A 25,258-nucleotide genomic window follows, 5' to 3' on the forward strand; every position below is an offset into this window, starting at 1 on the left:
TGAAGAGTTTCAGTCAGGTTTTAGAATTCATCATAGTACAGAAACAGCATTAGTGAAGGTTACAAATGATCTTCTTATGGCCTCGGACAGTGGACTCATCTCTGTGCTTGTTCTGTTAGACCTCAGTGCTGCTTTTGATACAGTTGACCATAAAATTTTATTACAGAGATTAGAGCATGCCATAGGTATTAAAGGCACTGCGCTGCGGTGGTTTGAATCATATTTGTCTAATAGATTACAATTTGTTCATGTAAATGGGGAATCTTCTTCACAGACTAAAGTTAATTATGGAGTTCCACAAGGTTCTGTGCTAGGACCAATTTTATTCACTTTATACATGCTTCCCTTAGGCAGTATTATTAGACGGTATTGCTTAAATTTTCATTGTTACGCAGATGATACCCAGCTTTATCTATCCATGAAGCCAGAGGACACACACCAATTAGCTAAACTGCAGGATTGTCTTACAGACATAAAGACATGGATGACCTCTAATTTCCTGCTTTTAAACTCAGATAAAACTGAAGTTATTGTACTTGGCCCCACAAATCTTAGAAACATGGTGTCTAACCAGATCCTTACTCTGGATGGCATTACCCTGACCTCTAGTAATACTGTGAGAAATCTTGGAGTCATTTTTGATCAGGATATGTCATTCAAAGCGCATATTAAACAAATATGTAGGACTGCTTTTTTGCATTTACGCAATATCTCTAAAATCAGAAAGGTCTTGTCTCAGAGTGATGCTGAAAAACTAATTCATGCATTTATTTCCTCTAGGCTGGACTATTGTAATTCATTATTATCAGGTTGTCCTAAAAGTTCCCTAAAAAGCCTTCAGTTAATTCAAAATGCTGCAGCTAGAGTACTGATGGGGACTAGAAGGAGAGAGCATATCTCACCCATATTGGCCTCTCTTCATTGGCTTCCTGTTAATTCTAGAATATAATTTAAAATTCTTCTTCTTACTTATAAGGTTTTGAATAATCAGGTCCCATCTTATCTTAGGGACCTCGTAGTACCATATCACCCCAATAGAGCGCTTCGCTCTCAGACTGCAGGCTTACTTGTAGTTCCTAGGGTTTGTAAGAGTAGAATGGGAGGCAGAGCCTTCAGCTTTCAGGCTCCTCTCCTGTGGAACCAGCTCCCAATTCAGATCAGGGAGACAGACACCCTCTCTACTTTTAAGATTAGGCTTAAAACTTTCCTTTTTGCTAAAGCTTATAGTTAGGGCTGGATCAGGTGACCCTGAACCATCCCTTAGTTATGCTGCTATAGACGTAGACTGCTGGGGGGTTCCCATGATGCACTGTTTCTCTTTTTGCTCTGTATGCACCACTCTGCATTTAATCATTAGTGATTGATCTCTGCTCTCTTCCACAGCATGTCTTTTTCCTGGTTCTCTCCCTCAGCCCCAACCAGTCCCAGCAGAAGACTGCCCCTCCCTGAGCCTGGTTCTGCTGGAGGTTTCTTCCTGTTAAAAGGGAGTTTTTCCTTCCCACTGTAGCCAAGTGCTTGCTCACAGGGGGTCGTTTTGACCGTTGGGGTTTTACATAATTATTGTATGGCCTTGCCTTGCAATATAAAGCGCCTTGGGGCAACTGTTTGTTGTGATTTGGCGCTATATAAAAAAATTGATTGATTGATTGATAGTGGGCGATTTTAACATCCACATAGATGCTGAGAATGACAGCCTCAACACTGCATTTAATCTATTGTTAGACTCGATTGGCTTTGCTCAAAATGTAAATGAGTCCACCCACCACTTTAATCATACCTTAGATCTTGTTCTGACTTATGGTATGGAAATTGAAGACTTAACAGTATTCCCTGAAAACCCCTTTCTGTCTGATCATTTCTTAACATTTACATTTACTCTGATGGACTACCCAGCAGTGGGGAATAAGTTTCATTACAGTAGAAGTCTTTCAGAAAGCGCTGTAACTAGGTTTAAGGATATGATTCCTTCTTTATGTTCTCCAATGCCATATACCAACACAGGGCAGAGTAGCTACCTAAACTCTGTGAGTGAGATAGTTTATCTCGTCAATAGTTTTACATCCTCATTGAGCACAACTTTGGATGCTGTAGCTCCTCTGAAAAAGAGAGCCTTAAATCAGAAGTGCCTGACTCCGTGGTTTAACTCACAAACTCGCAGCTTAAAGCAGATAACCCGTAAGTTGGAGAGGAAATGGCGTCTCACTAATTTAGAAGATCTTCACTTAGCCTGGAAAAAGAGTCTGTTGCTCTATAAAAAAAAGCCCTCCGTAAAGCTAGGACAACTTACTACTCATCACTAATTGAAGAAAATAAGAACCCCAGGTTTCTTTTCAGCACTGTAGCCAGGCTGACAAAGAGTCAGAGCTCTATTGAACCAAGTATTCCTTTAACTTTAACTAGTAATGACTTCATGACTTTCTTTGCTAATAAAATTTTACCTATTAGAGAAAAAATTACTCATAACCATCCCAAAAACATATCGTTATCTTTGGCTGCTTTCAGTGATACCGGTATTTGGTTAGACTCTTTCTCTCCGATTGTTCTGTCTGAGTTATTTTCATTAGTTACTTCTTCCAAACCATCAACATGTCTATTAGACCCCATTCCTACCAGGCTGCTCAAGGAAGCCCTACCATTAATTAATGCTTCAATCTTAAATATGATCAATCTATCTTTATTAGTTGGCTATGTACCACAGGCTTTTAAGGTGGCAGTAATTAAACCATTACTTAAAAAGCCATCACTTGACCCAGCTATCTTAGCTAATTATAGGCCAATCTCCAACCTTCCTTTTCTCTCACAAATTCTTGAAAGGGTAGTTGTAAAACAGCTAACTGATCATCTGCAGAGGAATGGTCTATTTGAAGAGTTTCAGTCAGGTTTTAGAATTCATCATGGTACAGAAACAGCATTAGTGAAGGTTACAAATGATCTTCTTATGGCCTCAGACAGTGGACTCATCTCTGTGCTTGTTCTGTTAGACCTTTTATTACAGAGATTAGAGCATGCCATAGGTATTAAAGGCACTGCGCTGGTTTGAATCATATTTATCTAATAGATTACAATTTGTTCATGTAAATGGGGAATCTTCTTCACAGACTAAAGTTAATTATGGAGTTCCACAAGGTTCTGTGCTAGGACCAATTTTATTCACTTTATACATACTTCCCTTAGGCAGTATTATTAGACAGCATTGCTTAAATTTTTATTGTTACGCAGATGATACCCAGCTTTATCTATCCATGAAGCCAGAGGACACACACCAATTAGCTAAACTGCAGGATTGTCTTACAGACATAAAGACATGGATGACCTCTAATTTCCTGCTTTTAAACTCAGATAAAACTGAAGTTATTGTACTTGGCCCCACAAATCTTAGAAACATGGTGTCTAACCAGATCTTTACTCTGGATGGCATTACCCTGACCTCTAGTAATACTGTGAGAAATCTTGGAGTCATTTTTGATCAGGATATGTCATTCAATGCGCATATTAAACAATTATGTAGGACTGCTTTTTTGCATCTGCGCAATATCTCTAAAATTAGAAAGGTCTTGTCTCAGAGTGATGCTGAAAAACTAATTCATGCATTTATTTCCTCTAGGCTGGACTATTGTAATTCATTATTATCACGTTGTCCTAAAAGTTCCCTGAAAAGCCTTCAGTTAATTCAAAATGCTGCAGCTAGAGTACTGACAGGGACTAGAAGGAGAGAGCATATCTCATCCATATTGGCCTCTCTTCATTGGCTTCCTGTTAATTCTAGAATAGAATTTAAAATTCTTCTTCTTACTTATAAGGTTTTGAATAATCAGGTCCCATCTTATCTTAGGGACCTCATAGTACCATATCACCCCAATAGAGCGCTTCGCTCTCAGACTGCAGGCTTACTTGTAGTTCCTAGGGTTTGTAAGAGTAGAATGGGAGGCAGAGCCTTCAGCTTTCAGGCTCCTCTCCTCTGGAACCAGCTCCCAATTCGGATCACGGAGACAGACACCCTCTCTACTTTTAAGATTAGGCTCTTTTTGCTCTGTATGCACCACTCTGCATTTAATCATTAGTGATTGATCTCTGCTCTCTTCCACAGCATGTCTTTTTCCTGGTTCTCTCCCTCAGCCCCAACCAGTCCCAGCAGAAGACTGCCCCTCCCTGAGCCTGGTTCTGCTGGAGGTTTCTTCCTGTTAAAAGGGAGTTTTTCCTTCCCACTGTCGCAAAGTGCTTGCTCACAGGGGGTCTTTTTGACCGTTGGGGTTTTTCCGTGATTATTGTATGGCTTTGCCTTACAATATAAAGCGCCTTGGGGCAACTGTTTGTTGTGATTTGGCACTATATAAATAAAATTGATTTGATAACACACCTTTAAAAAAAAATTACGTTTTAAGATTTCCTACCTCACTCCAGTAGGCATTGCTCCTGAAGAAAGCCACTACCTTGTGGACCTGTGACAGCAGGTTCTCCACAACCCGAGAGTTCTTCAGTGCCTCTTGGATGACCAGCTGAAGGGTTTTTGCCATACAGATGGTCCTGGTCCCAATCTGCAGCTCTGAAAAGGGCAACTCCGTTTCAGACATCAGATCTGACAAAAATGCTGCGATTTCATCTCCATCAGGTTCTCCCTTGTAAGCTGTGCACATGGTCTTGTAGTCGCAGAACAAGTTGTTTGCAGCCAAAGCCTCTTTGGCCTGGTTGGTGATGACATAGCCAATGCTGCGAGGAAAGACGCCCAGGCTTAGCAACACAGCTTCCAGCTCCTTGTCTACAGCGGCACTGAGATTCTTGTGGCTGAGGTGACGGAATGCCACAACAGGACGGCGGATCTGCCAGTTTTCATTGATAAAATGGAGCTGCACAACAACAATAGGCTCGTCCAATGGCTGGACTCCTCTACCTGCCCAAAGGTCAAAAGTGACATGAATGGACTTGTCTGCATCTACACCTTTCACAAGGCATGCTTTTAGCTCCCTGATGAGCTGGGGTTTGAGGGTTCTCTCTACATCGTCATAGAGCTGCAGGCCCAAGGCACGGTGGGACAGCTTGGTGTAATGAGGGCTGATGGTCGTCACAAACGATCTGAACCCGGTGCCTTCCACAAAACTGTGTGGAACAAAGCAGAAGATGCATTGGAAACAGTTGGCCTTTGCTGCTGCTTAATTTATACGCACAATGCAATGACACCCAATTTCAAACACAAAAAGCTGTGCTACAAAACAAATGCAACACCAACACTGGTGAATACAAGAGAAAAGCATACAGTGTGCAACAAATAAAGGTAACAAAACATAAGCTTTAAAAAAAAACAACTGTTATGACGATGGTGACAACAGCAACTGTAACCGTTATAAATAAAAATTTAAACAGTGATCGTGGTGATAAAAAGTGACAAGACATTCGCCATGAGTCAGAAAGTGCAATGAGTAAATGTGAGAGTGTGTGTGTGTGTGTGTGTGTGTGGGGGGGGTTTAAGTACAATCTAAGCGCACAGTGTGACCTATATGAGATGTGCAAAAAAAATTAGCATCAGGCATGAAGAGAGAGGTCACCTGAGAGGTAGCATGTCTTCAGCGATCATCCTCAGGGCTGCATCAGCAAACTTTTTCTGGTCAACTGGTGCAGCACCAGAGCTGGAGCTGGGACTGGAACTTGAACTCGGGGGCAAGGAGGGACTGTGGGAGCAAAGGTCTTTACGTGATGGCACGATCTGTGGGGGTGGAGCTGCCATTTTCTGCTGACACTCCACTAACTCCTCCTCTTTGCTGGGCTGGATCTGCAGCAAAGGGCAGAATGTCAAGGTCACTCATTTTTCCTGAAAGTGAGGATACAAAAACCTGAGCACCGCGCTCACAGAGGGCAAACCTCTACAAACACTAGTTTCCAATTCCACAAATGACCTTTACCTTGGAAAATTTTTTTCAAGGTCAAAGTCCTGTTAGAAGTGGCTTTTCATAAGCTAAATCAGATGTGACCAAATGTCAGGAGGATGTATTTAGTTTATGCACTTGAATTAAAGTTTTTTTGTTGTCAAGTTATTGTTTTTTCCCCCCAACTTTTTCAGTTTCTGAATTCTTTTTCAGATCATTGATTATCTCTGCTATGCACAATTAGTCACTGCTTTTTGGCACTTGGTTTCTGACTGATAACTAGACGACAGACAAACAGGTATAAAATTGAACCTCCATCTAATTTTGGTGGTGTAGGTAAATCTATAAAAGATAAATGAGAGCGACTGAGACACCTCTGATTGTGATATAATGCAATATACAGTGAGGAAAATAAGTATTTGAACACCCTGAGGTTTTGCGTGTTCTCCCACTTAAAAATCATGGAGGCGTCTGAAATTTTCATCTTAGGTGCATGTCCTCGGTGAGAGACATAATCAAAAAAGAAAAATCCAGAAATTACAATGTATGATTTTTTAATAATTTATTTGTATGTTATTGCTGCAAATAAGTATTTCACCACATGCCAACCAGCAAGAATTCTGGCTCACACATACCTGTTATTTTTCTTTAAGAAGCCCTCTTATTCTGCACTCTTTACCTGTATTAATTGCACCTGTTTGAACTTGTTACCTGTATAAAAGACACCTGTTCACACACTCAATCAATCACACTCCAACCTGTCCACCATAGCCAAGACCAAAGAGCTGTCTAAGGACACCAGGGACAAAACTGTAGACCTGCACAAGGCTGGGATGGACTACAGGACAACAGACAAGCAGCTTGGTAGAAGACAACAACAACTGTTATGATTATTTATTAGAAACTGGAAGAAACACAAGATGACTGTCAATCTCCCTCGGTCTGGGATTCCATGCAAGATCTCACTTTGTGGGGTAAGGATGATTCTGAGAAAGCTCAGAACTATACAGGAGGACCTGGTCAATGACCTGAAGAGAGCTGGGAGTACAGTCACAAAGATTACATGAGTAACACATGATGCTGTCATGGTTTAAAATCCTGCAGGGCAGCAACGTCCCCCTGCTCAAGCCAGTACATGTCCAGGCCCATTTGAAGTTCACCAGTGACCATCTGGATGATCCAGAGGAGACATGGGAGAAGGTCATGTGGTCAGATAAGACCAGAATAGAGCTTTGTGGGATCAACTCCATTTACCATGTTTAGAGGATAAGAACAACCCCAAGAAAACCATCCCAACCGTGAAGCATGGGGGTGGAAACATCATACTCTGGGGGTGCTCTTCTGAAAAGGGTACAGGACGACTGCACCGTATTGAAGGGAGGATGGATGGGGTCATGTATTGTGACATTTTGGCAAACAACCTCCTTCCCTCAGTAAGAGCATTGAAGATGGGTCATGGCTGGGTCTTCCAGCATGACAGTGACCCCAAACACACAGCCAGGGCAACTAAGGAGGGGCTCCGTAAGAAGCATTTCAAGGTCCTGGAGTGGCCTGGCCAGTCTCCAGACCTGAACTCAATAGAAACTCTTTGGAGGGAGCTGAAACTCCAAACCTGAAAGATCTAGAGAAGATCTGTATGGAAGAGTGGACCAAAATCCCTGCTGCAGTGTGTGCAAACCTGGTGAGAAACTACAGGAAACAAAGGCTACTGTACTTATTTGCAGCAGTAACATACAAATAAATTATTAAAAAAAAATCATACATTGTGATTTCTGGATTTCTCTTTTTTGATTATGTCTCTCACAGTGGACATGCAACTAAGATGAAAATTTCAGACCCCTCCATGATTTCTAAGTGGGAGAACTCGCAAAACCACAGGGTGTTCAAATACTTATTTTCCTCACTGTATCTCATAATGCTTTTAACAGCGTATCTGTGTGGCTGAAAGGGTGTAGGCAGAAGCAACAGCTTATAAACACCCACCCTTTACCATAAAAAAAAATGATTGAATGAATGGGAAGAAAAAAAAAATTATATATATATATATATATATATATATATATATATATATATATATATATATATATATATATATATATACACACACACACACACACACACAGGTACGGGTGGTATATGAGGACTTTTTTCACAAACCAGTATGATCCTGCATTATGGGGACACACCCTTCCTGTTGTGTTAGACATGAGTGAGAGGTATCAAACAGCTCCTAAAAATGTGGGCTAAAATTCCCACTACTAAAAATAGTGAAAGAGTCCAGAGATATTAAGACCTGACACCACACAGTGTTATAAGGACGGGGGCGGGAGTAGGTGTTTCTTGATTCAATTATGGATTAACAGGACATCCCAGGATTATGTGGACATCAACCATACACACACGGGTTGACATAAACCTTAATTATGAGGACAAACTAGGTTTATAAGGACATAAACCATACACACACACACAAGCCTCAATTATGAATTAATAGGACATCCTGGGATTATGTGGACATCAACCATACACACAGACGCACAAAGGGTCGACATAAACATTAATTATGAGGACAAACTAGGTTTATCAGGGAGTCAACTATACACATACAGCTAACCAAACCTTAACTGAGGACAATCTAGGTTTATAAGGACATAAACCATACACACACCTATCTTCAACTTGATTGTGAGGACAGTCTGAGTTTATAAGGACATGAACCATACACGCACACACACCTCAATTATGAATTAATAGGACATCCTGGGATTATGTGGACATTAACCATACACACACATAAGGGTTGACATAAACCTTAATTATGAGGACAAACTAGGTTTAACAAGGAGTTAACCATACACACACATATGGCTAACCAAACCTTAATTGTGAGGACAATCTAGGTTTATAACAGGACAGTCTGAGTTTATAAGGACGGACGGACGGACACACACACACACACACACACACACACCTAATGCAGCTTGATTATAAGGACAGTCTAAGTTTATAAGGGCATAATCCATACCCATGTCTAGCTAAATCTTAATTATGATTATATTATATACATACACATTAAAATAGGCTCAGATGTATGCACTCTATCAAGAATGTGGACCATGCCGACTAAATTTGTTACAGACTCATATTTCTGTCCCGTCTGTTTCCCATTTTATTTTTCAAGTCTCACGCCATCTTTCATTTCAGGCTCCTCAGCTTCCGTTCCTCAGTGTATGATTGCATGTCAGTACTTTTTCTTGTTGCGAGTTCATCCGTGTTTCCACAGAAGTTTGTTTGGACTACCAAGCCTTGCTTGCCCTCTTGACACCCTGCCTAGTTATAGGATTTTGTACTGTTTGTGTGACTAAAGGATCTGGATTTTCTAGTGCTGCCTGTTCTGCTTCTGACCCTCGCTCGTCTGCCCAAGCCTGTGGATCTCTTCACACGCAGTCTTTGCTGCCCCCGACCATTGCCCTTCCTCACTCCCTATTTGTTTTAATAAACATAGAAAGACCAGTTCATTGCATCAGTGTTGTGCTATTGGGTCCTCATACCTGTGACAAAATTACTTGCAAACTATGAAGTTCTGCTGCATCAGCATCAAGGAGACCTTAGAATTAAGATCAAAATCATTATTTTAGAACAAAAAACTTTTATTTTGTTCACAAGCATTGTGACACAAAGTAATTTCTTGAACATAAACATGGCCAACAATAAAATAAAATCTCTTGACCTTAACATATTCAAAGAAAATCTGCCTTAAGGTAAATAAAATGTTCTCTCTCCAAAAATTAAAGTGCAGTGTTGTTGAAAGTAAATAAAAAGTTCTCGACTAACTAAAGAGCCATTTTGCTAAAATTAAATAAATAAATAAATGTTCAAGTATAATTAAAGTGCCATGTTACCAAAAGTAAAAATCTCTCAACTATAACGTACGGAACAATTTTCCTAATAGTAAATAAAACATCCTCATAACTAACAAACTGAAGTGCAATGTCACTAAAAGTAAATAAAATGTTCAACTACAACAAATTAAAGTGCAATGTCCCTAACAATAAATAAAATGTTCAACTACAGCAAATTAAAGTGCAATGTCGCTAAAAGAAAATAAAATGTCCGACTATAACAAATTAAAGCACAATGTTCCTAAAAGTAAGTAAAATGTTCTCTTGACTATAACAAACTAAAGTGCAATGTTCCTAAAAATAAATAAAATGTCCGACTATAACAAATTAAAGCACAATGTTCCTAAAAGTAAATAAGATGTTCTCTTGACTGGAACAAATGAAAGCACAATGTTACTAAAAGTTAATGTCATCTCTTGAACACTGGATGTATTACATAAGCTTAATAAGAGAAAACAGAAAGATTAAGTTGATTCAGCCATTTTTGTGGGTCATCAACACATTCACTATTAAAAATTTTAGCCCAAACAAGATGGTAGATCAGTGAATCTACCATCTTGACCAATGAACATTTCAGCAATTTTTTTTTTAGCCTTCAAACCACGGTTCCTGACAAAATCTCTTATGTTTTGTAAAGTTCTGTCTTGAAGAACTGGGTCTTCAGCAACCTTGCACTGCTCACATTCTTTCATTGTTGCAAGATATGGGTTTTGAAATGTTTCATGACCGCATTCACTTCACTGTCATTCCATGGCCTTTTCAAATTCTTCCTTCGATTGGCCTCTGCAAAAATCACAGGATTAGAACATTTTCCTTTTTAGACTGTCAACATCATTCGCATTTTTTTCCACTATGTGTCTTGAGATAATTTTTAACACACATGGGCCTAAGTTCGGTCCTCAAGATCTGCCTTCCTCAAAGTTTTAGATGTCTCCCTGCCCTAACACACCTGGGTTGAAATAGTGCATTATTAAACTCTGCAGAAGCCTGATAATTTCATTTAATTCAGGTATGTTGGAGCAAGGAGACATCTAAAACGAGGTAAGTGTCCACTGTTGCATTTTTTTGCCAGATAAAATGCAGCCACATCTGAAACCTATAAGCATGGTGGGTGTTTCCATGTAATGGTGCATTTACACATAGGCAAGACGCGTTACAAATGTCATATTTGCGTCTTTCTTGGCATATTCCTGACATTCTTAATGTGACAACGCATCTGAATAGGCTTCGTAATAGTGCGTGATATTCGTGATTTTCGTGGAGCATGTTTTTGGCTGTCAAAAAATCTCACACAAATGTCACGCACCACCCTCATTTTGCCTCATGTCGTGGAGGTCGCAAATGAGCGTATTGATCCATCTTGATTAGTGGTGATCCTTAATAGAGCATGACAGCGTTCTTCTCGGACGTGCGCACAATTAAACCCTGCTGCACTGCATTCAGTTTCATTGCTGCAACATTCCGAAGGAGTGACCCAGAGTCAGCTAAAAGTCTCGTTCCAAAGCTCATTAGCACGCTCCTGCAGGTGTTCCACCTGCTGCTGCTGTTGCGCCTGATGTTTGGGAAAATGAGGTAGACACATATCTGGCTCTCTCAGTTTCCTCCTCCATTCTAACTAAGCCTAACTAAGCATGTAGTCACAAAGTTATTCTGCTGTGGCTTTTGAGGAGTAAACTGGAGTGATCTGAATTGTTCAGCAAATGACAGCGGGATGAATATGGGGGTGTGTGTGGATACAATTCGCCTCATTCACAACATGGCAGAACGTAACGATGCACTGTAACGCAACATTGCAATAGCGTGCAACAACGCAGAACATTATTCTTGACTGTGAGTAATGGTTCCTGATAATTCTACAGCAACATGTACCATTAATTGTAACGCATGGTAACACTTCAGCTTGGGACTCTGGCGAGGGCGGTCGCATCTCCTTCTCTATCCTCGATCTCTGCTCCAAACTTCAAAGTCCCTACTTCACCAGACTGTGAATTCTTCAAACTATATCGGATTAACCATGGAAATGATCAGCTCGTCTGTGAATACTACCGACACCATTTTTTCAACAAGGAAATCAGGGCTGGGTGACACTTCGTGCCCAGATGGAATCTACCCTGCGGGTTACGTTCTCGACACCTGGGAGAAGTAGCGTGTTGCATGCTTGGTACCACTCTCTGTGGAGGACGTCGAAGATGTATTTATATTTGGTTTTATTGTGGAAGGGCTGGTACTTATTGCTTGTGTGCTGCTTGTCCTACTGGAGAACTGGTACGACGGCTGCTACCAGAACCACGACCCCTCACCTGTCCATCATGATTAATGAGTTGGGCAAGGAGATACATTCTCAGACTTGAACTCAGATGTAAGATGGTTAACATATTGGAGCAAATATACGCCTTGCAAAGGAAGATGTAGGAGACCAGGGAATACTCAAATTGGATTTGGTCGGTCAGAGGAGCTGCAAATGTGTTTCTCTGTTGAACCCTAAACATGGCAGGCTTATCAGCCTCCGAAGGTCAAAACGCCCTGCTGTTTTCCTCCAGAAGAATTTCTACGGCCTTGGTCAATCATTGGGCTGCCCTCTTATCTTCTGCCCTCCCCGACAGCCTGATGCTATCAAGGCAACTCCAGACATTATACACACACTGACAGAAACTGATACAAACTCATCTGACTGATGCGAACTCATCTCATCTGCACACGACGCATGCCCCATCTCCCCCCTCCCCCAACCCCTACCACCCTCCTTGCCTCGGCCTTGCCACTCCCTCCAAGCTCGCAGCTGTGTGGGACACTGCTGCGGCCCAACCACATTCACATTGCCTCAATTCGAATGACGGACTGTCTTAGCTTGGTTTTCAGAAACTCTTTTGGTGCAACACAGACACATCTTCAGTGATGCACCCTGGGGTCATTGGGTGTTTCGGGTCTCTCAATATCATACAACCTCGCCCAGGCAACCCAGCCGGAGATGATCAGGCTCCGGCTTGTGTCTGAGTAGGTTGCTGGTTGCTGTTGCCTGCTGCCAGAGATCCCTGTGCTGATGATGTCATGAAGTTGGGATGTTGTGTAAAATGTTAAGAAAAACAGAATACATTCATTTGCAAATCCTCTTCAACCTAGATTAAATTAAATACACCACAAAGACAAGATATTTAATGTAAAAACTGATAAACTTTATTGTTTTGTGCAAATATTTGCTCATTTTTAAATGGATGCCTGCAACATGTTTAAAAAAAGCTGGGACAGTGGTATGTTTACCACTGTGTTACATCACCTTTCACTCTAACAACATTCAATAAGCATTTGGGAACTGAGGACACCAATTGTTGAAGCTTTGTAGGTGGAATTCTTTTCCATTCTTGCTTGATGTACGACTTCAGTTGTTCAACAGTCCGAGTCTCCGCTGACGTATTTTGTGCTTCAAAATGTGCCACATATTTTCAATGGGTGACAGGTCTGGACTGCAGGCAGGCCAGACTAGAACTCGCACCCTTTTACTACGAAGCCACGCTGTTGTAACACATGCAGAATGTGGCTTGGCATTGTCTTGCTGAAATAAGCAGGGATGTCCCTGAAAAAGATGTTGCTTGGATGGCAGCATGAGTTGCTCCAAAACCTGGATATACCTTTCAGCATTGATGGTGTCATCGCAGATGTGTAAGTTGCCCATGCCATGGACACTAACACAACCCCATACCATCACAGATGCTGGCTTTTGAGCTTTGCGCTGGTAACAATCTGGATGGTCTTTGTCCTCTTTTGTCCAGAGGACACAACATCCATAATTTCCAAAAACAATTTGAAATGTGGACTCATCAGACCACAGCACACTTTTCCACTTTGCGTCTGTCCATTTCAAATGAGCTCGGGCCCAGAGAAGGCAGTGGCGTTTCTGGATGTTGTTGATGTATACAACCCCTGGCACTAATTATGGAATCACCGGCCTCAGAGGATGTTCATTCAGTTGTTTAATTTTGTAGAAAAAAAGCAGATCACAGACATGACACAAAACTAAAGTCATTTCAAATGGCAACTTTCTGGCTTTAAGAAACACTATAAGAAATCAAGAAAAAAAGATTGTGGCAGTCAGTAACGGTTACTTTTTAGACCAAGCAGAGGGAAAAAAATATGGACTCACTCAATTCGGAGGAATAAATTATGGAATCACCCTGTAAATTTTCATCCCCAAAACTAACACCTGCATCAAATCAGAACTGCTCGTTAGTCTGCATCTAAAAAGGAGTGATCACACCTTAGAGAGCTGTTGAACTAAGTGGACTGACATGAATCATGGCTCCAACACGAGAGATGTCAATTGAAACAAAGGAGAGGATTATCAAACTCTTAAAAGAGGGTAAATCATCACACAATGTTGCAAAAGATGTTGGTTGTTCACAGTCAGCTGTGTCTAAACTCTGGACCAAATACAAACAACATGGGAAGGTTGTTAAAGGCAAACAAACTGGTAGACCAAGGAAGACATCAAAGCGTCAAGACAGAAAACTTAAAGCAATATGTCTCAAAAATCAAAAATGCACAACAAAACAAATGAGGAACGAATGGGAGGAAACTGGAGTCAATGTCTGTGACCAAACTGTAAGAAACCGCCTAAAGGAAATGGGATTTACATACAGAAAAGCTAAACGAAAAGATTTTCTATAGAGTTCAGGTCTGGAGACTGGCCAGGCCACTCCGGGAATTGAAATGCTTCTTCCGGAGCCCCTCCTTAGATGTCCTGGCTGTGTGTTTGGGGTCACTGTCATGCTGGAAGACCCAGATATGACCCACCTTCAATGCTCTTACTGAGAGAAGGAGGTTGTATGTCAAAATCTCGCAATGCATGACACCATCCATCCTCCCTTCAATACGGTGCAGTCGTCCTGTCCCCTTTGCAGAAGAGCACCCTCAGAGTATGATATTTCCACCCCAATGGTTCATGGTTAGGATGGTTTTCTTGGGATTGTTCTCATCCTCTAAACATGGTGAGTTGATTCCAAAAAGCTCTATTCTGGTCTCATCTGACCACATGACCTTCTCCCATGCCTCCTCTGGATCATCCAGATGGTCACTGGTGAACTTCAAACGGGTCTGGACATGTGCTGGCTTGAGCAGGGGGACCTTGCTGCCCTGACAGCATCATGTGTTACTCATGTTATCTTTGTGACTGTGGTCCCAGCTCTCTTCAGGTCATTGACCAGGTCCTCCTGTGTAGTTCTGAGCTTTCTCAGAATCATCCTTACCCCACAAAGTGAGATCTTGCATGGAATCCCAGACCGAGGGAGACTGACAGTCATCTTGTGTTTCTTCCACTTTCTAATAAATAATCATAACAGTTGTTGTCTTCTACCAAGCTGCTTACCTGTTGTCCTGTAGTCCATCCCAGCCTTGAGCAGGTCTACAGTTTTGTCCCTGGTGTCCTTAGATAGCTCTTTGGTCTTGCTATGGTAGACAGGTTGGAGTGTGACTGATTGAGTGTATGAACAGGTGTCTTTTATACAGGTAACAAGTTCAAACAGATGCAATTAATACAGGTAAAGAGTGCAGAATAAGAGGGCTTCTTGAAGAAAAATTAACAGGTCTGTGTGAGCCAGAATTCTTGTTGGTTGGTAGGGGGTCAAATACTTATTTGCAGCAGTAACATACAAATAAATTATAAATAAATAAATAAATAATACTAATAATAATCATACATTGTGATTTCCGGAATTTTTTTTAGATTATGTCTCTCACAGTGGACATGCACCTAACATAAAAATTTCAGACCCCCCCATGATTTCTAAGTGGGAGAACTTGCAAAATCGCAGGGTGTTCAAATACTTATTTTCCTCACTGTGTGGCTTTCGCTTTGCTTGGTAGAGTTTTAACTTGCACTTGTAGATGTAGCAAAGAACTGTGTTAACTGACAATGGTTTTCTGAAGTTTTCCTGAGTTCATGCGGTAAGATCCTTTACACCATGTCAGTTTTTAATGCAGTGCCCCCTGAAGGATCGAAGCTCACGGGCATTCAATGTTCGTTTTCGGCCTTGCTGCTTATGTGTAGAAAGTTCTCCAGATTCTCTGAATCTTCTGATTATATTGTGGACTGTAGATGATGGAAACCCTAAATTCCTTGCAATTGAACATTGAGAAACATTGTTCTTAAACTGTTGGACTATTTTTTTCATGCAGTTGTTCACAAAGTGGTGATCCTCGCCCCATCTTTGCTTGTGAACGGCTGAGCCTTTTGGGGATGCTCCTTTTATACCCAATCATGACACTCTCAATTAGTGTCCTCAGTTCCCAAACTATTATTGAGTGTTGTTAGAAGGAAAGGTGATGTAACACAGTGGTAAACATACCACTGTCCCAGCTTTTTTGAAACTTGTTGCAGGCATCCATTTCAAAATGAGCAAATATTTGCACAAAAACAAAAATGTTAATCAGTTTGAACATTAAATATCTTGTCTTTGTGCTGTATTCAATTGAATATAGGATTTTCAAATCATTTTACTCTGTTTTTCTTTGCATTTCGAACAATGTCCCAACTTCACTGGAATTGGGGTTGTAGTAATACCTGTAGATTAATTGCTGTTATGTGGGCCGCTGAAGAGGAGGTACTGCTGGCCCACCACCACCAGTCGGCGCCCTGCTTGGAGTGCGGGCTTCAAGCATGAGAGGGCGCCAGAGCTATTGGAAGTGACAGCTGTCACCTGTCAACCTCACCAGCTGTCTCTCATTAACCTCCTTACAAGAAGCGGATCACAACTCCACCTCCTCGCCGAGAAATCATCTACCACAAAGGTAATTTCTCTGCTGACTTATCGATTGTCTAAACTTTGTTCTGTGTGCAGCCGCATTCCTGTGGTGATCCAGAAGAGGGACCAACAGGAGCTGCACGAGAGAGACGTATCTGGAGGTGGAGGTTTTCCCTCCCAGAGACTTTGAGTGTTAAGGTTGCTGGGTGTGAGGACTCACACTCACCTCCTTCTGTTTCTTCTTTGCCAGCAGTACCAGGGCCGACAACGGAGGACAGAGACCACCTGGGGATTCAGGACTTGGCGGCTCCGGTGTTCTTCAGGCCGTTGGTGGTGGAAGCGGTGTGGGCCCCGGCTCCTCGTTCATCAGAGGTCTCCTATCTTCAAGCCTGCCCACCGTCCTCTTGTATACAATTGGCACCTGTTATTTCTGTTTGTATTCCGTTGTGTACTTTCGCAACATTAAATTGTTACTCCTTTTCTTATCCATTGTCCGTTCACTTGCGCCCCCTGTTGTGGGTCCGTGTTACGACACCTTCCCAACAGGATTTCTCGGCCATTCGTCATGGATCCCGAGGGGCGTCAACCACAGCTTGAACAGCCAATGGGAGAACAAGGAGCGCAGGCGGCAGCAGGAGGCGTGGTAAGTGATCTGCAGCACATCCTTACTGCTTTCACTGCTCAGTTACAGCTGGTAACCGAGCAAAATGCAGTCCTCAATCGGAGGATGGAGGCTCTCACCGCCAGAGTGGAAGCACGCGAGTCAAGCGTCGCTGCAGTGTCTCCTCCTGCTGGCCCGGTGCCTGATAGAGATGTTCCACTGGCCGTTCAACTACCCCCCCCACCGTCCCCTGAAGCTTACATAAGTCCTCCCGAACCGTACGGAGGCTGTGTAGAAACGTGCGCAGACTTCCTAATGCAGTGTTCGCTCGTTTTTGCACAGCGTCCAGTTATGTACGCATCAGACGCCACCCGGGTGGCTTATGTAATTAATCTGCTTCGAGGTGAGGCACGCGCTTGGGCTACAGCGCTCTGGGAACAGGATTCATGGCTTCTGTCATCATACGCTGGGTTTATACGGGAATTCAAACAAGTGTTTGATCATCCCAACAGAGGCGAGACTGCCTCGACCGTGCTGCTGTCACTGAGACAGGGGCGTCGGAGCGCAGCTGAGTACGCTGTCGACTTCCGCATCGCGGCTGCGAGGTCTGGCTGGAACGACGTTGCGCTCCGCGCTGCCTTCATAAGCGGACTGTCTCCAGTACTGAAGGAGCATTTACTGGCTAAAGATGAACCGCAGGATTTCGACGGGCTTGTTAATCTGGTTATACGATTAGACAACCGCTTAAATGAACACCGTCGGGAGCAGGCCGGAGGGCGTGGCCGGGCACAAGCCGTCCCTCTCTCTTCCGGGTCAGAAAGGGTGACATCGTCCCCACGCTCCGTTGACAGTGGGCTCCGTGTGGCAACAGCTCCCCCTGCTGACGAAGCTATGGACACGAGCAGGGCCAAAGTAAGATCTGATGTCAGACAAAGGAGGCTGGCCCGCGGGGAGTGTTTTTACTGTGGCTCATGTGAGCATTTGTTAAAAGACTGCCCCAAACGGTCAAACACCAACGCCCGCCCTTAGAAACTGGGCTAAGGGTGGGCCATAACATGTACACGGGGAAACCCCGCAAATCAGCACGAATCCCAGTGATAATCCTAAGTGGGGATTTAACCCTTCACGCCCCAGCACTGGTGGACACGGGATCCGAAGGGAATCTGTTGGATAGCAGATGGGCAAAGGAAGTGGGGCTCCCTCTAGTGGCTCTGCCTTCGCCTTTGAAGGTACGGGCACTAGATGGCACCCTACTCCCGTTGATTACACACCGGACCCAGCCCGTGACTCTGGTTGTGTCTGGGAATCACCGGGAGGAGATCGTGTTTTACGTGACACCTTCTACCTCCCGAGTGATTTTGGGTTTTCCTTGGATGGTTAAGCACAATCCCCGGATCGATTGGCCGTCTGGGGCAGTGGTGCAGTGGAGCGAAACCTGCCACCGAGAGTGTTTAGGATCCTCGGTTCCTCCCGGGTTCACGGCTAAGGAGGAGGTTAAGAGCCCCCCCAATCTGACGGCGGTGCCAGGGGTGTACCATGATCTAGCTGACGTCTTCAGCAAAGATCTGGCACTCACTCTTCCACCGCACCGACCGTACGATTGTGCCATTGATTTGATCCCGGACGTTGAGTACCCGTCCAGTAGACTGTACAACCTCTCACGCCCGGAACGCGAATCAATGGAGACCTACATCCGGGACTCCTTGGCTGCCGGGTTGATCCGGAACTCCACCTCCCCGATGGGTGCTGGTTTCTTTTTTGTGGGCAAGAAGGACGGCGGACTCCGTCCATGCATTGATTACAGGGGGTTGAACGAGATCACGGTTCGCAATCGATACCCATTGCCCCTCTTGGATTCGGTGTTCACACCCCTGCATGGAGCCCGAATATTCACCAAACTTGATCTTAGGAATGCGTATCACCTAGTTCGGATCCGGAAGGGAGACGAATGGAAGACGGCATTTAACACCCCTTTAGGTCATTTTGAGTACCTGGTCATGCCGTTTGGTCTCACCAACGCGCCCGCGACGTTCCAAGCATTGGTTAACGACGTCTTGCGGGACTTCCTGCATCGGTTTGTCTTCGTATATCTGGATGATATACTCATCTTTTCCCCGGACCCTGAGACCCATGTACGGAATGTACGTCAGGTCCTTCAGCGGTTGTTGGAAAACCGGTTGTTTGTGAAGGGCGAGAAGTGTGAGTTCCATCGCACTTCTTTGTCCTTCCTGGGGTTTATCATCTCCTCCAACTCCGTCGCCCCGGATCCGGCCAAGGTTGCGGCGGTGAGGGATTGGCCCCAACCAAAGAGCCGTAGGAAGCTGCAACAGTTCCTCGGCTTTGCAAACTTCTACAGGAGGTTCATTAAGGGCTACAGTCAGGTTGTTAGCCCCCTGACCGCCCTGACCTCCACTAAAGTCCCCTTCACCTGGTCGGACCGGTGCGAGGCCGCATTTCAGGAGTTGAAACGCCGGTTTTCGTCTGCGCCAGTTCTGGTGCAGCCTGATCCTACTCGCCAGTTTGTAGTGGAGGTGGACGCCTCAGACTCAGGAATAGGAGCCATCCTGTCCCAGAGCGGGGAGTCCGGTAAGGTTCTCCATCCTTGTGCCTACTTTTCCCGCAGGTTGACCCCCGCAGAGCGGAATTAGGACGTGGGCAATCGAGAACTCCTCGCGGTGAAGGAGGCTCTGGAGGAGTGGAGACACCTGTTGGAGGGAGCTACGGAGCCTTTCACGGTTTTCACAGACCACCGGAACCTGGAGTACATCCGGACCGCCAAGCGGCTGAACCCCAGGCAAGCCCGCTGGTCCCTGTTCTTCGCTCGCTTCGACTTCCGGATCACCTACCGCCCCGGGACTAGGAATCAACGATCCGATGCACTGTCCCGGGTGCACGAAGAGGAGGCCAAGGCTGAGTTGTCGGACCCCATCGATACCATCCTTCCCGAGTCCACTGTCGTAGCCACCCTCACCTGGGACGTACAGGAGACCGTCCGGGAGGCCCAGGCAAGGAACCCGGATCCGGGAGACGGTCCAAGGAACAAGCTTTACGTCCCACCAGAGGCCAGGGCTGCCGTCTTGGACTTCTGTCACGGCTCCAAGCTCTCCTGTCATCCTGGAGTGCGTAGGACCGTGGCAGTAGTCCAGCAGCGCTTCTGGTGGGCGTCACTGGAAGCCGACGTCCGGGACTACGTCCAGGCCTGCACCACCTGTGCCAGGGGCAAGGCGGACCATCACAAGACCAGGGGTCTCCTCCAACCCCTGCCTGTGCCACATCGCCCCTGGTCCCACATTGGCCTGGACTTCGTCACGGGCCTCCCGCCGTCCCAGGGCAACACCGCCATACTGACGATAGTGGACCGGTTCTCCAAGGCGGCCCACTTCGTGGCCCTCCCGAAGCTCCCGACGGCCCAGGAGACAGCAGACCTCCTGGTCCACCACGTCGTGCGTCTGCATGGGATACCATTGGACATCGTCTCGGATCGTGGTCCCCAGTTCTCCTCGCAGGTCTGGAGGAGTTTTTGTAAGGAGCTGGGGGCCACCGTACGTCTCTCGTCCGGGTATCACCCACAGACGAACGGCCAGGCAGAGCGGGCGAACCAGGACCTAGAACAGGCCCTTCGCTGTGTCACCTCCGCGCATCCGGCGGCCTGGAGCAACCATCTGGCCTGGATCGAGTACGCGCACAACAGCCAAGTGTCTTCCGCCACCGGCCTCTCCCCTTTCGAGGCGTGTCTGGGCTACCAGCCCCCATTATTCCCACTTGTGGAGGGAGAGGTCGGGGTACCCTCGGTCCAGGCCCACCTACGGCGGTGCCGCCGGGTGTGGCGAACCGCCCGTTCTGCCCTGTTGCGGGCCCGGACGAGGGCCAAGACCCATGCAGACCGCCGGCGTTCCCCGGCCCCTGCATACCAACCTGGGCAGGAGGTGTGGTTATCCACCAAAGACATCCCGCTTCAGGTGACATCTCAGAAACTGAAGGACCGTTTCATTGGGCCGTTCCCTATCGCCAAGATCCTCAGTCCGGCCGCAGTGAAGCTGACACTCCCGGCTTCACTGCGGATCCATCCCATTTTTCATGTCTCTAGGCTTAAACCATGCCACACCTCACCACTCTGCACCCCTGGACCCGAGCCACCTCCTGCCCGAATCATCGACGGGGAGCCGGCATGGACTGTTCGTCGGCTCCTGGACGTCCGTCGGATGGGCCGGGGTTTTCAGTACTTGGTGGACTGGGAGGGTTATGGACCCGAAGAACGCTCCTGGGTGAAACGGAGCTTCATCCTGGACCCGGCCCTTCTGGTCGATTTCTACCGCCGACACCCGGACAAGCCTGGTCGGGCGCCAGGAGGCGCCCGTTGAGGGGGGGGTCCTGTTATGTGGGCCGCTGAAGAGGAGATACTGCTGGCCCACCACCACCAGTCGGCGCCCTGCTTGGAGTGCGGGCTTCAAGCATGAGAGGGCGCCAGAGCTATTGGAAGTGACAGCTGTCACCTGTCAACCTCACCAGCTGTCTCTCATTAACCTCCTTACAAGAAGCGGATCACAACTCCACCTCCTCGCCGAGAAATCATCTACCACAAAGGTAATTTCTCTGCTGACTTATCGATTGTCTAAACTTTGTTCTGTGTGCAGCCGCATTCCTGTGGTGATCCAGAAGAGGGACCAACAGGAGCTGCACGAGAGAGACGTATCTGGAGGTGGAGGTTTTCCCTCCCAGAGACTTTGAGTGTAAAGGTTGCTGGGTGTGAGGACTCACACTCACCTCCTTCTGTTTCTTCTTTGCCAGCAGTACCAGGGCCGACAACGGAGGACAGAGACCACCTGGGGATTCAGGACTTGGCGGCTCCGGTGTTCTTCAGGCCGTTGGTGGCGGAAGCGGTGTGGGCCCCGGCTCCTCGTTCATCAGAGGTCTCCTATCTTCGAGCCTGCCCACCGTCCTCTTGTATACAATTGGCACCTGTTATTTCTGTTTGTATTCCGTTGTGTACTTTCGCAACATTAAATTGTTACTCCTTTTCTTATCCATTGTCCGTTCACTTGCGCCCCCTGTTGTGGGTCCGTGTTACGACACCTTCCCAACAAATTGCTGTATTTTTGTCTGAGGTGACTGGGTGTGAAGATAATTTCATTGCACTTGCTGTAACTTGTAATGGCAATAAAATATATCTAAACATCTATCTATCTAAGGTTCCAGAATTTCTTGAGGATACCTGACGCCTCTGCCCGAATGATCACATTCATGATCCGCAACCAAGAATGTATACTTCGTGGCATTCATGACTTGCCGTCATTATGTGTAAATGCAGCATTAACTTGCCAGCCTGCACCTGATAGGACACTGCTGTGATCAGCTGGTCTGACAATTTCGGGACACAAAAACAAGAAATACACTTTTGAGTGGAGAGGATCATTAATATACAAAAATCATCTTCAGCTCATGTGTGCTTTTTGGCTGAAACATTTTTTTTTCATAAACTGTACCTCGAGAGCTGTCCACCTCATCCTGACTCACTCCAAGTTTGCTGAGGGAAAAAGCAACATTTACAATATATATACATACACACATAGATTAGATTAGATAGATTAGACAGATTTTCCATACATACCTTTGGAGTGTTTGCCTTTATGCTGGATTGTTTTTAGCTTCCCTGTGAACACAAAAAAAAAAACAACATGAAAATTACTCCATAAATCTTCTCAATCCAAACACTTCCTAACCATCTTGAAACTGAACAAACATCTTAAGGAAGAAACAGTCTCTTTACAGGCCCTGGGAAAAATGGAATCACATTAACATTCAATTTCATATGCATACACACACATGTGTGTACCTTTGGAGCTTTCTGGCTCATCTTCAATCAATCAATCAATCAATTTTTTTATATAGCGCCAAATCACAACAAACAGTTGCCCCAAGGCGCTTTATATTGTAAGGCAAGGCCATACAATAATTATGTAAAACCCCAACGGTCAAAACGACCCCCTGTGAGCAAGCACTTGGCTACAGTGGGAAGGAAAAACTCCCTTTTAACAGGAAGAAACCTCCAGCAGAACCAGGCTCAGGGAGGGGCAGTCTTCTGCTGGGACTGGTTGGGGCTGAGGGAGAGAACCAGGAAAAAGACATGCTGTGGAGGGGAGCAGAGATCGATCACTAATGATTAAATGCAGAGTGGTGCATACAGAGCAAAAAGAGAAAGAAACAGTGCATCATGGGAACTCCCCAGCAGTCTACGTCTATAGCAGCATAACTAAGGGATGGTTCAGGGTCACCTGATCCAGCCCTAACTATAAGCTTTAGCAAAAAGGAAAGTTTTAAGCCTTATCTTAAAAGTAGAGAGGGTGTCTGTCTCCCTGATCTGAATTGGGAGCTGGTTCCACAGGAGAGGAGCCTGAAAGCTGAAGGCTCTGCCTCCCATTCTACTCTTACAAACCCTAGAAACTACAAGTAAGCCTGCAGTCTGAGAGCGAAGCGCTCTATTGGGGTGATATGGTACTACGAGGTCCCTAAGATAAGATGGGACCTGATTATTCAAAACCTTATAAGTAAGAAGAAGAATTTTAAATTCTATTCTAGAATTAACAGGAAGCCAATGAAGAGAGGCCAATATGGGTGAGATATGCTCTCTCCTTCTAGTCCCCGTCAGTACTCTAGCTGCAGCATTTTGAATTAACTGAAGGCTTTTTAGGGAACTTTTAGGACAACCTGATAATAATGAATTACAATAGTCCAGCCTAGAGGAAATAAATGCATGAATTAGTTTTTCAGCATCACTCTGAGACAAGACCTTTCTGATTTTAGAGATATTGCGTAAATGCAAAAAAGCAGTCCTACATATTTGTTTAATATGCGCTTTGAATGACATATCCTGATCAAAAATGACTCCAAGATTTCTCACAGTATTACTAGAGGTCAGGGTAATGCCATCCAGAGTAAGGATCTGGTTAGACACCATGTTTCTAAGATTTGTGGGGCCAAGTACAATAACTTCAGTTTTATCTGAGTTTAAAAGCAGGAAATTAGAGGTCATCCATGTCTTTATGTCTGTAAGACAATCCTGCAGTTTAGCTAATTGGTGTGTCCCCTCTGGCTTCATGGATAGATAAAGCTGGGTATCATCTGCGTAACAATGAAAATTTAAGCAATACCGTCTAATAATACTGCCTAAGGGAAGCATGTATAAAGTGAATAAAATTGGTTCTAGCACAGAACCTTGTGGAACTCCATAATTAACTTTAGTCTGTGAAGAAGATTCCCCATTTACATGAACAAATTGTAATCTATTAGACAAATATGATTCAAACCACCGCAGCGCAGTGCCTTTAATACCTATGGCATGCTCTAATCTCTGTAATAAAATTTTATGGTCAACAGTATCAAAAGCAGCACTGAGGTCTAACAGAACAAGCACAGAGATGAGTCCACTGTCCGAGGCCATAAGAAGATCATTTGTAACCTTCACTAATGCTGTTTCTGTACTATGATGAATTCTAAAACCTGACTGAAACTCTTCAAATAGACCATTCCTCTGCAGATGATCAGTTAGCTGTTTTACAACTACCCTTTCAAGAATTTTTGAGAGAAAAGGAAGGTTGGAGATTGGCCTATAATTAGCTAAGATAGCTGGGTCAAGTGATGGCTTTTTAAGTAATGGTTTAATTACTGCCACCTTAAAAGCCTGTGGTACATAGCCAACTAACAAAGATAGATTGATCATATTTAAGATCGAAGCATTAAATAATGGTAGGGCTTCCTTGAGCAGCCTGGTAGGAATGGGGTCTAATAAACATGTTGATGGTTTGGATGAAGTAACTAATGAAAATAACTCAGACAGAACAATCGGAGAGAAAGAGTCTAACCAAATACCGGCATCACTGAAAGCAGCCAAAGATAACGATACGTCTTTGGGATGGTTATGAGTAATTTTTTCTCTAATAGTTAAAATTTTGTTAGCAAAGAAAGTCATGAAGTCATTACTAGTTAAAGTTAATGGAATACTCAGCTCAATAGAGCTCTGACTCTTTGTCAGCCTGGCTACAGTGCTGAAAAGAAACCTGGGGTTGTTCTTATTTTCTTCAATTAGTGATGAGTAGAAAGATGTCCTAGCTTTACGGAGGGCTTTTTTATAGAGCAACAGACTCTTTTTCCAGGCTAAGTGAAGAT

At 44.6% G+C, this 25,258-nt stretch overlaps 2 protein-coding genes across 3 annotated transcripts in view; both read right to left on the minus strand.

Moving 5' to 3' along the window:
* Positions 1–25,258, minus strand: part of mybl2a (v-myb avian myeloblastosis viral oncogene homolog-like 2a) — a 143,890-nt gene that overhangs the window by 33,025 nt on the left and 85,607 nt on the right. For both annotated transcript variants that reach the window (XM_034171713.1, XM_034171712.1), the window contains 2 exons: positions 5,541–5,764; positions 4,392–5,094 (listed from right to left, as the gene is read on the minus strand). In XM_034171713.1, the coding sequence (XP_034027604.1) occupies positions 4,392–5,094; positions 5,541–5,764 (927 nt within the window). The remainder of the gene's footprint in view (positions 1–4,391; positions 5,095–5,540; positions 5,765–25,258) is intronic.
* The window catches only part of LOC117511799 (histone-lysine N-methyltransferase set-1-like), a 36,825-nt gene continuing 22,025 nt past the window's right edge, over positions 10,459–25,258 (minus strand). Inside the window, exons 5-7 of the mRNA XM_034171714.1 lie at positions 22,704–22,745; positions 22,579–22,619; positions 10,459–10,543 (exon numbers count right to left, since the gene is read on the minus strand). Of these exons, the coding sequence (XP_034027605.1) occupies positions 22,737–22,745 (9 nt within the window). The 3' untranslated portion in view covers positions 10,459–10,543; positions 22,579–22,619; positions 22,704–22,736. The remainder of the gene's footprint in view (positions 10,544–22,578; positions 22,620–22,703; positions 22,746–25,258) is intronic.

This window comes from Thalassophryne amazonica, chromosome 6 (genome assembly GCF_902500255.1).
Source record: "Thalassophryne amazonica chromosome 6, fThaAma1.1, whole genome shotgun sequence".
In the NCBI taxonomy this organism is placed as follows: domain Eukaryota; kingdom Metazoa; phylum Chordata; class Actinopteri; order Batrachoidiformes; family Batrachoididae; genus Thalassophryne; species Thalassophryne amazonica.